General features: G+C 37.1%; 1 protein-coding gene across 2 annotated transcripts in view; it reads right to left on the reverse strand.

The window, feature by feature from the left end:
• tafa3a (TAFA chemokine like family member 3a) overlaps positions 1-12549 on the reverse strand; it is a 70682-nt gene that overhangs the window by 22264 nt on the left and 35869 nt on the right. For both annotated transcript variants that reach the window (XM_060867109.1, XM_060867108.1), the window contains exon 2: positions 878-990. In XM_060867109.1, the coding sequence (XP_060723092.1) occupies positions 878-989 (112 nt within the window). In that variant the 5' untranslated portion in view covers position 990. The remainder of the gene's footprint in view (positions 1-877; positions 991-12549) is intronic.

Here is a 12549-nt window from a genome sequence, read left to right on the forward strand (position 1 = left end):
GTTAAGCTGTCACTATGTCTTTGTTGGCCTTGGTTGAATTCGTCATAATTCCCACTTCAGGCTTCTGCACTGCCATTGTTTGCCCCTGTGGATGCAGCTCATTATTGTGATGTGAAGTCACAGCTTCCACCTTTAGCCCGGGGTCTCCCCTCCTTCCTCCCCCTTGTTCGCCCTCTCTCTCTCTCTCTCTCCTCCTTCTCCTTCACTCATTCAGTGGGACCTCATCGATGCCTTTGGTACCTATTCTCCAGCAAACAAGAGATTTACAGTTGGGGCCAATAAGCCCCTCTTTAGCCTTCACAGTTCCACCGTATCCTAAATCTGCTCTTTATGATTTGAAATATCATGTTTATACGGATGATTTCTCTCATAAAATCCTCAAAAATGCCAAATACAAGACTGAAAATTAAATAGAATATGAAAATGTAGTTTTTTTATTTGCACTCCTGAATTATATTGCTTGTGTGTTTTGCTTTATGGTCACATTCACCATAGTCCAACATGTTTAAATTACCTTTCTGCAATATTCAAATTAAATACTTTGGAAGAACAGCATGCTGAGATGATGTATTTGTGTGTGTCTAGTGTTAATGTTCACTGGTGTGACACTAACAGTAGGCAGCACTGTACCACTGTATCTGACTCACTACGCTGGGATGTGGGATCTTTTGTTCATTCTTTGTAGGTCTGATAGCAAACAGAGGTTAAGTGGAGGTTAAATGAGTGAGTTTGCAGCAGTAAAAAGACATTCCAAGCACATGATGGCCAGGTCCATAACCAGCATCCCTTCAGCTGTGGCTCAGTAGTTCATCACTAAGCTTGAAGTTATTAAGTGGTGTTTCTGTTATTGAGAATTATTAGTATGTGTGTGACTCACCAATGTGGCTGCGGTGTGAGGAGGCCAGGCTCAGCTGCCCCCATAGAGACAGCAGGCAGACGCCAAGCAGCAGCACTCTCTTGCCCACGCACCACAGCTCCCTCTCCCGCATCCTACACACACACACACAAACATATAGAAGGAGTTAAATCTGTTAGAGAAAAACACACAGATGGCTCATTGCAACGTATTGGTCAAATACATACATATGCATGCACTGGTACAGTTAACGAATACAGAGCATCACCTAGTTGAGAAAAACAGGACAGTTTGGTACAGTGTTAACAGTATTCCATCAATTATTTACTGTGTGTTCTCAAATATCAACCTCTCAGTAAGCCATTCTTCAATGTTGTAGTCAGTGACACAATCCCTCCCTGTTCTGATGGGCTCTTCTTGGCTGGCAAACACAGCGGTCTTGATACAATATCACACAGTGCTGGACACTAATTCCTGCTCTATCTTCTTGATAGGACCAGAGAGACTCAGAAACAATCAAAGGCTCATCTCACTGCCTGGCCAAAACTGTGCTCTACCCATAAGGGGAAAATATAATCTGAAAATCACAGCCATCCTTTCAGGCAATTTGTTAGCATATCTTATCAAATTAGCACATAGATATGTTTCTTGCACAGAGCTCTCTGCTTCCTTTCTTGGCAGAGACCTGTGAGGATTTGCTGCATATGCTTAGCAGTAATGCAGGCTCTGAAGTTTCACTGGCTCTTGTCTGTGGATGTTTTGGTGTCTAAATTATTAAAGCAATAAATGGTTGTGATTAAGAACTCCCTGATCCACTGAACGAGATATGTTGGTCTTTTAATAAGAGCGAGGCCTCACAGTAGCTGTTCATTTGCAAGACAGGACAATAAAAACTCTTGAGTATATAAAGGGATTTTTGCAGCAAGCACTTTCTAAAGGAATAGTGCTGTTTTGCTACAGAATATTTAGCTGATAGTAAAGCCACAGTACATTGGATTTATGTTTTTTAAAAATGAACTAATAAAATGTCCAGGATTAGTTAGTAACTGAAGAAGAAATGCTGCATAATCAGATGTTCTGTCATCCCGACAACCCTTGAAACAGTTATTCAAAGTTAATAGTGTGTCAGGGATCTCGGGTCAGACTCGGTGGGAAATTTGAACGCATTTGACGTACGCCACCTCAGACACATCAAACATCATTACACCCGAGCTGAAAGAAGTCTACACTGTAACCAGCAGGTGATTTATTCTCACTGGGACAATTGTATCGTTAGCTAGTAATTAAAGTGTTTTAGCTATTGGGCTATTGTCTAATATGGTGTGTTTAATGAGTAATGTTTAGTTCTTACATTTAAAAAATCCAATCGATAGCATAAAGTGTGGTCTGGGATGCTGCTCTGAATTCTCATTGACTGTTTATTACCTGCAGCTGTCAGATTAATCCACACAGTGGAAAAAGATGCAGCGCAACACATGTAAGAAAATGTACTGCATATATTTTAAAACAGAATCATTTGTTGTCATAGTGATGGCAACAAATTCAGATCTATTTAACAGGTTATCTGTTGCAGGTCTCTTTATCACAATGAAGTTAAATGTTACAAAGTTGAATAAAGTTGTTGAGCATTCTCCTTTAAATCCAACAAAAAAACATTTAAATATTCTTTCATTCATTCATCTTCTACCGCTTATCCGAACTATCTTGGGCGTCATCGGGCATCAAGGCAGGATACACCCTGGACAGAGTGCCAACCCATCACAGGGCACACACACACTCTCATTCACTCACGCAATATGGATAATTTTCCAGAGATGCCAATCAACCTACCATGCATGTCTTTGGACCGGGGGAGGAAACCGGAGCACCCGGAGGAAACCCCCGAGGCATGGGGAGAACATGCAAACCCCACACACACAAGGCGGAGGCGGGAATCGAACCCCCAACCCTGGAGGTGTGAGGCGAACGTGCTAACCACTAAGCCACCGTGCCCCCCGCGCTGTCAAATTGAATTAGTTAATTTTTTTTGTGATTAATTCATTTAAAGTTCAACACAGCATTTTGTCAACTTCCTGTGACAGCTGACCAGTTACCTATGACTTGGGGTGACGTGTGTGCCATCAAACCGAACCATCCTTTTAAAATTTTAGGAAGGACGTTTCACTTTAAAAGATCACTTGATAGATCTTTGTAGAAAACAAATGTTATCTGCACAGTTTGCAAAGCCAATTGTAATTACCACAGAAGTATTTGTTTTTGACAAATCACCTCAAAGCAAAACACACTACCAATACTATCTCTACAGGACCTCACCAAACTATATTACAGGAGTGTGGTGCTCAGGGCAAATAACAAAACCTGTAAGTGAGAAGGTAACTAATGCTTTGTTTAATTGTTCAAACCTGCCACTCACATTTTACAAAGAAGAGAATCAAGAAATATGCCTTTTAATCTGAAAGTCCTAAATCTGGAAATCTGTTCTTCACAGGAGAGAAGCTGTGTTCCAAGCTTAAAAAATGCTATTTTACAAAAGTATTAGAATTTAAATACTTGATTGTGTTGATTCAATATTAATTCTGTGATTTTAATGATTCATTTCAGGAAAAAATATTTTTTGTTGATTGACAGCCTAAATAAAAATGTTTTACCTGGCTCAAATGACTTTGTTAATTAATTAATTAATTAATTAAAAAATAAAGATAGTCAATTAAAACAATTAGATTAGGTAAATTACATTTTTTAATAGCATAATATTTTCAGAATTGAAATTATTAAACTGTTGAAGACTATATATAATATAAACTATAGATACAATATACTATATTTATTATTATTACTATTATTATTATTATCAAAAAAAATATATATTAGGTAGGCATTCACATCTAGAAATCTAGAAAATTTCATTTTAAAAAAATTGTCATTGTTAATCATTTTATTCTCAGTTAAATCATCAGTAGCCACACTAGGATCTTCCTCAAACAAATTCTTAGTCCTAAAAAAAATTACTAAGCAGTAAATATAGATTTTTTTTCCTCAACTGCTTTTCATGGTTGCGTCTTTTGTGGCTTCAAAGCCCAGATTCTCCTTCCTAATTTGAGCAAACACTCCACTTATTCAGTTATGGAATTTGTACATTGCCCTCTGTTCCTATCTTCAGTGTTACAGTTCATAAAAGAACAGCATTTGATAAAGCAACCTCTTTGTAAATAATTGAATTCTAAAGACAATAAATTCTACTCTAGAATTTCAACAGCCTTTTTCAAGTCACACGCAATAAAAACATGATCTCGTTCATCACAAGTGGAAATCTTTTTAATTCTAAACTAATATCATTCAACCACCCCAGGTGTGGAACAGGCTGTGAGCTGTGATCCTGCAGTGTCAAGAGGCTGTCTTTGCTAGACTGCCGTCATTATGTGTTTTACCAAAGCAGCTCTAATCTTTCAAGCGCTTAAATTTAAAGGGGATTTCAAGGTCAGTGATGATAAGGTTGTAATAGTGCTGATGATGACGATGATGATGATAACCCTAGACTTTTCTGTCTGGTCTACCATTTTGCATTTCTTGATTCTCCTTTTCAAGCTAAAAGGGTACTTTTCAATTTCTGTATATGTTCACAGTCAGAGCATCATTTAAAGGAATGTAACTACAGTGATCTTCTAATCATATTGGTTATTGATATCATGTAATACAAGTAATTCTATTTAAATATACACTAGGGTAAACTTTAAAACATTTTTAATTTCATTTCTAAAAGAACATTTCGAGCTGCATGCCCAAAGCACTTCATGCTATGACTTCATTTTTGAGTCTAGTATATGACACCATCTAATTGATTTTCTCATATGTGGATTAATGTGCATCAAATGATATTAAGTATTGCTTCTGAAATATAATTACAAATGCATGAGATGAATGGCAAGTCTAGAAAAATCAATAAACAGAGCGTGCATGATAAAGTGTTCAATTTAGTTCAGCTTGCTTTAATCAAATGGTCTCTGGATTAAATTAAATCACTTTTCTCTTTATTACTCAATTCACAATATCATTTGTTTCTCATCTTACATTTCTATTACTTCCAGCTCTGTCAAAACCTTAAAATTTGCAATCATTAATGAAAATTAATTAAACGAATAGAGTTCTTTGGCTGCAGAGAACTGGCTGCAATGAAAAAAAAGTCTGGCTGCAACGTTTAAAAATTTGCTTATTACAAACTCATAAAGACAGGCTTTATTCATAGAGGCCTTGATATAACTCATTCAGCTTTCAAACTAATTTAAAAATGCACTGTAATGTGTGTGTTTGGTTCATTACTATCCAAAGAAACATTAATAATCTTTACTGACTATCTTTAAACACTATCATGGTATAGGCTCTACAGAAAAGTGTGATACCACACTTGTCATGTATGGTGGCAAAATTAAACAATATCTCAAAATCAGTTTCTGCAAAATCAAGTAGATTCTGTAGACTCTCAGCCAGCCATCTTTGATGTAACTGCATACAGAACATAATTTTTCATCACAGAACGTAATTTTTTTAAAAGAAGAATAATTCGCATGCAATTTCACTAATTCAAGTACTTTTCTGCAACAGAAAAAAAAAAATCCTGGATACACAGGGCCTTTTTACACCTGGTCACTTCATGTGTTTTCTCTGATCCGATAGCTATCTGATTTGTTAAATCTGTTCCATTTACATTAGGCCACATAAATGCGTCTTGGCGAATCGGATATCAATCCGATCTTCCTGCTCCCGCCCAAAATGCAAATATATTTTACCTCATTACCGGGGTAATTGAGTTAAAATATGAGTGACGTACTTCAATTTGGGAGGAGTATAGCGCTGACGTATGTGGCTTGAACAACCACATTTGTTTACACCTGTCCAGTTTCATCTGAAATTTGTCCCAGACCACCTCCTGAAGTGGTTTGAACCTCGAAAAACGTTTCAGAGGGCATTTAGACTAGGGATGTACCAATACCACTTTTTCGTATCGGAATCGGATCGGAAGAGAAAAAGTGGTATCGGTACATCCCTACCGATACCGATCCGATATCTGTGTTCTTTTCTACCTTTAAAACTAAACAATGTATACAACTCGCTTAGTTATTAAGATTTATTTGTCTGGCAAAGAAATACAAAAATGCCCATTACTGGATGAAAAATGAAAACACAAGAAACTTTAAAAAAGTATTAATGCAGTAGCAAACAGTACTTTTAACAGTTAGTGGTATAACAATCTAAACCATATATACTGCAATTATTAAATTTCATTATTTTCTGAAGAAAAGGCAATATTTTAAAGTGAATCTTAAATTAGAACTCTTGAAACACAATGCAAACTGTATTAAACAGTAAACCTTGCACCCAAACGAGCGACATGTTTAACGCGTTGAGGTAAATGAAAAGGGCGCCTGCTAAACTTGCCTGTCTGTCGCAGGCGGTTGTGCAACATATTTCCTATAAAACGTGTATACTTTAAGTGTGTATACACTTTCTAAATATGTCACGTCACGTCACTTGTATTTTTCTTATAAGTTTAAGCAATAGTCTATGATGTTTGCTGTTCATTAATCAACCACCACTGGCATGGGTGTCGGAAGCAAATAAAAAGTGGGCGTGTCCTGTCCCACACACATATAATGGTTCCAACGCCCATGGATTTCAGGGAGCAGGAGCGTGGTCAATGCTGTCGGTAAAAAGCGGAATGGAGTTTAATTTATTAGAGCATTCCTCAAGCAGAATGAATTCGACTGGCGGCGCTCTAAAAAGTAATATAAAAAAAGACATATGCGCTGAATAGGGACGGTAAAAGTGGGTGGGTCAAATATTATTGGTCTTAAAAAGTGGGTGGGTCCTGTCCCATCCACAAATAATGGTTCCGACGCCCATGACCATGGGTATCGGATTAGGATCGGTCACGCCGATACCACATCGATACCACCGATACCCGACCCACTCAAAATGCTTGGATCGGCGTCGATACCGATCCAAAATATCGGATTGGTACATCCCTATTTTACACCTGGTCTTTTTACGATTGGATAGCTATCCAATCACAAAAAATGCATGAAGTGACCAGGTGTAAAAAGCCCCTTCAGAGAATCAGAATATTCTCTTTTCAATATCAATTACAATGACACTATCCAATGCCAGGTGTTTGTATGCTTAAGAGGGCTAATAACACTTTCCATTGAGTGTGATATGCTGCCCTGTGATGCAACATGAGAACCAGTTAGGAAAAGATTCATTTGTTGGTTTCACATTTCTCAGAGGAAGCACATGAAAATTCAGACTTCCAGGTTAGTACTTGTCTTATGACATAAGAGAACCTGCTGCTGGGTGAGAACTGACAGGTGGCCAAACTAAAAACAAAAACTGTCTATAAATTAAATGGCAAATAAATTTCATTCAATTAAACCACATGAAAATAGAAGATGAAAATATAACACTGTACACTGACACAAAACAAGGCCGCCACATCAAGTGGAGAATTCAAAACACATACTCAACTCTCAGTTGTCAATCATTCGTATGTTGACTGACTAATCTGACTTTTTTTTACAACTACTTTTTTCTTTCTGATGTTGAAATGTAGAGCTGCTGTGCATAAAGGTTTGTAGGTCTGATACATTGTTTAAATATATTTTTATAACTCAACAATGAATACATCTAAAGACGTAACATGTGGTCCAGCCAATACCCAAGTGACCTGCACCTATTTATTAAAGAAGATGTAAGTAAAGTTGAGCCAGAAAGCCATTTTCCAGCAGTCCGAGGAATAACGTACAGTAGCATTACTGCCATATTTTGGTTTAAGGGGCGAAACAAACCAGTCATGATGTTTTAGTGTTTCCATGTTAAGCAGCTCGTTATGTAGCGTTTGACATAACCCTGAGGCCAGGCCACGCATCTCTACTGTGCATTCGCTCATCTGAATTGCTGTGATGAGCAGACAGGGTTATAAAAGGCAATGCTACAAAGACTGGTACTAAACATATAAACATTTTAAGTACACAGTGTTCTGACTAATGAGGTAGATTTGTATTAAAATAAAACTAAAAGTGCATCCCAGGCCTTTCTTTATACTCATATAAAATAGCCTTGACAACCTGCCAGTGAGTTCATGCAGGACGTTTCGGTTTTTGATCAGTAGTCATCTCATATCTCACAACTCTAGTTGAAATACAATTCAGAATAAAAGTGAGAGGTATAAATCATTCTGATCATTGACTGATGGTGAGGCAAGGATAAAATGCATCAATATTTTAAAAATCAATTAAGCTCTCATTATGCTATTTAGTACTTTGCACAAAACAGAAGACGTAAATCAAGGACGAAAGATATAAAATAACTTCTCCTGAACTGTTTGTGTTTCAGTATCTAAAATAACAGATATAAAAAGAATATCATGGATCTATCTGCCTTAGACAAAAATATCAATTCGAGAGGCTTCACAGCCGACGAGCAGGCGTTAAGTGCAAAAGGGGATTCAATCCGCCTAAACATGTAGGAGTGAGTCAGTGATGAGTGGAGACTCCTTTTGCACCTCCTGGTTTCCCCGGAAGAGTGCACCATTTTCAAACGAGCTCCTCAACCTGCCTCAGCTGCCTAATTAGTCCCATTGGAGTGCCCCAGTACAGATGGCAAGATGTCTGACATATTTATTTCTATTTCTCTCATCAAACCTCACTCCTCTCTCTTCCTTTTCCACGTTCATCCATCCTCTCTCTTTCTCGCTCTATTTCTCAGCCCTTGAGAATGGAGGCAGCTCTCTGGTGTTTTCAGTCTCAAAGATGTGGCATCATAGAGGCTATCCAGCACTGTTTGATTTCCTGTGGATGTGGATGTGTGTGTGGGGATGTGTTTGAGTGGGTGAAGCAGAAGAAGAGAGGTGTGTAAAGATTTGCCTCACTCAGGCTCTCGGAGGAACCGGACATGCAAGTGTGCCAGTGCAAATTCAGATCCAGACATCTGTTCCATAAAGTAGGGAATAAAGCTTGAGGGTGAAAGAAGAGATTAAATAAAAAAACTTGAACAAAAAAAAAAAACTATAAAGAAAGAGCAAATAAGAAAGAGATGGAAGTATAGACAGTGGAAGGGAGAGAGGGAGTGAGGGAGGGAATGAAGTAGGATGGATAAATGGTGTGACAGAAGAAGAACAGAGGCCATTCAAACACATACATGCCTGAGGTAGACCTTAAAGTCCACAGCATGAGTGTTGATTGACACTGACAAGCAAAAGCTTGGAGTAGAAGAAAGGAGTTTTTTTTTCAGCCAGCTCTTTTATACACAGACTTCACAGCATTTATGCAAGACAGGCTTGGCATTTTTGAATACAAAGAATTTTGTCTTTGGGCTGATGCTTTTAAAAATGAAGCAATCAGACTTTTTGATGCAAATTCCATAGAGCTACACAAATCTGTCACTCAATAACGTCATCCTAAGTGCAACCTAAGAACGCCAGGGTTTTCAAGGAATCAATAATGCAGCATATGGTCAACCTGTCAGACTTACAAAAGACCTGTCTATATGACAGTGACAATGTTGAACACTTCAAAGGAAACGTTTGACCAATATTGTCCAGTATCATTCTAAATGACTTTTCATCAATCCCTTGTCTAGTGAAGGTTTTGGCAAGCAGTTCAAGTTTCATTTGAGCTGGACTCAGAAGACACCCATTTCCCATTGCTTCCCTGAATGACATACAGTACGTATGCTACATTTAGCATTTGCAATAAGAGATATGTTACAAAAATAACTCAAGCGACAGCTTCACTAAGTGAACATTTGAATTCTACAAGATTGCATTTGGCTGCCAGCAGCATAATATGCAAAGCAGAAAGCATTATATCTGCAGAATTGTGGCCAAAGAAAACTTTTCGGAGGTTTACCTTCAGTAGCAACAATAAAACATCAAGGAATCTCTAAAAGGTCTGCAATAAACATGCCATACAGTATATCGTCAACAGGGATACTGCTGGTTTAATTCAATATCTTTTCCTAAAGACATGCAGAGGTGAGTTCATCTCCCACCTAACGTAGATTAAGCTGTAAGATGAACCTTAGGAAGCCTTCAGCAACACCTTCGGAGTTATTGGTTCATGTGTCTATAAACACTGAACGTAACTCAGAGCAGACCTTGAATTTGCCAACTCATCAGCATGAACCAAACTTACACAGCCGGACCTGTCAGTGTACATCTCATCCGGAGTCATCACATACCACCTACACACATTGCACACCGACTCGTTCACACGCACTCACACACACACTTCACGGCTCACTTCGTTCTCTCCAGGTGTGTTTTTATGCAGAATCAATCCTTGCTATCAGTGTTTGTCTAGAGGAATAAAGCTTAAGCAGCGGTTGGGGTTCAAACATAAGCACAAGAAAAAGAGCATACTGTAGTTTGTCTGGACTAATGAAATGTTAAAACAAAAAACAGCAATGCAGGTATTAGGATAAAAATGAATACAGATATTCAAGCATGAGTAGACATCACAGGCTCAAATTAAACTTAATTTGCAATTTCGTTCCATTTTCTGAACACTCAAAAAGGGAATGGTCAGTTGCTAAAAAGCATCCAGTGCACAGAAGCTGCCCTGTACAAATGCTGCTTGTAATTTGTTCTTAAAAATGTATGATTGTTGTTCAATACAATGGCAGTTTTTCATTCTCCGCAGCACAATGGCTCATCTGTAAAGCCAGTCTGGGCCTGAGATTTCACTCAGTTAGAGGAATACACTGAGGAAAGTGCAGAAAGTCTGACTTAAATTGAAAGGATGAGAGTACTCAGGAAGCTCTAATATAATCAAAGACACCCTAAGTGGATCTTCAAGCTTTACTCTGGGTTCTGGGTGTCTGGCTTGGCGCAAATTTCTGCAGCTGTTTTTTGCCTTTTTAAAAATACACTCTCTCTTAATGTTGAACAGCTCACGGTAAAATGTAAAACTTAGAGTAATCAATAGGAATGGGATTGGATAAATCTATGGGAATGGGATTGAATAAGACTAGATTGATCTAAAGCTCTGATTAGGCAATGCTGCTCTTGCCTAATCAGGCTTAGGACCAAAATACATTACAGATATGCTAACTGAATATAAACCAAGCAGACTACTCAGATCATTAGGATCAGGTCAGTTAGAGATACCAAGGGTTCACTCAAAACAAGGTGCGTCAGCATTTAGTTATTATGCCACCTATAGCTGGAATCAGCTTCCATAAGAGATCAGATGTGCTTCAACAGTAGACACTTTTAAATCAAGATTAAAAACACATCTGTTTAACTCTGCATTTACTAAATGAGCACTGTGCTGCTTCACACTGACTGCACTTTTTATCCAAATCACTTTTACTCCTGTTTTATTCTTTTTAACATATTTTAAACAGTTTTTTATCAAAATCACATTTATTTTTTTTAATTGTTCTTTGTTTTTATTATGATTTTATCGTGTGTCTCTTATTTTTACATATATTTTTTTTCTCTCGCTTATAAACTCTTTTCTAATTTCTATGGAAAGCACTTTGAATGACTTCTGTGTATGAAATGTGCTATACAAATAAACTTGCCTTGCCTTGCCTTGCCTCTTCATTATCAACTCTTCTGACTGTTTTACATACTGAAAACATCTTCAGCAATCCAAAACAAACGGCACAATCTTTATCCTACTGAAACACTTTATTTGTTTTGATGTAATATTTTTAAAAAATGTTTTCTCCCTGCACTTTGAAAAAAAAGTAAATAATTTTAGGGACATACAATTTGAATCTATTTCGATATCATTTCTTTTTTCTCCTCTAATTTTTCTAGAGGGTGTTACATATCATTCTATATATAGTATCCCGGCTTAGTGAATCACAACAATAAAAATAACCACCCAATTATGAGTACTATCTTGCTTCAATTCTATAAAGAAGAAATGTAAAGAGTATGTGACATCTCGCAAACAAAAAGGCCAAATTGTTTATTTTTGTTAAACTAGTGAAAAACGTTCTGTAAGAAGCCAGCTAGCTCTTAATTTGTTCATTCCTGTTAAAAGCGAGTCTGGTCAAATTGGCTCTCCTTCTTTCTTTTCATCTTCATCTAAGCTGCGTTCATATTTTAAGTCAAAAGTTATATTCCTAAAAAGTATATTTTGCCATGGCTGCAGAAGATATTACTAACACCACTGTAATAACTGTAGTGGAACGCTGCTCGGGCAATCAAATTAGAGGACCAGAACAAACTGTTGTATAATATAGTAATACTGTTGTATATATTATAAAATAGATTCAATGAGTCTTTTTTGTGCAGGCATACAGTCACTGGCTAAAGGAGAAAACAAGAAACCTTTGAAAAATTGGAATTCTGTAATAAATAACTGAAAAGTATAAAGTTTTTTTTTTAGAAAATGTAATTAAATTAAGAGTACCTATATTTACCTTTAATAACCCTAAGTGAATATAGTTCCAAATAAAGTACAATAACAAAGTTTAATTACCCAAGTATTTCCCATTGCCCTGGATACTTCTACTTCTACTCATCACTCTTTTTTTGTTGTTGTTGTTGTTTATGTAGACACTGAAGCTATTGTATTAGAAAGTTGACATTTTTTCAATATAAGTAACAGTCATAATAGTTAAATTTTTTTTCTTTCATTTAAGATGCCTGACAAACTGCCCTGCATATAATTGAAAAGAATAGA

Source organism: Tachysurus vachellii, chromosome 4 (assembly GCF_030014155.1).
Source record: "Tachysurus vachellii isolate PV-2020 chromosome 4, HZAU_Pvac_v1, whole genome shotgun sequence".
NCBI lineage: Eukaryota > Metazoa > Chordata > Actinopteri > Siluriformes > Bagridae > Tachysurus > Tachysurus vachellii.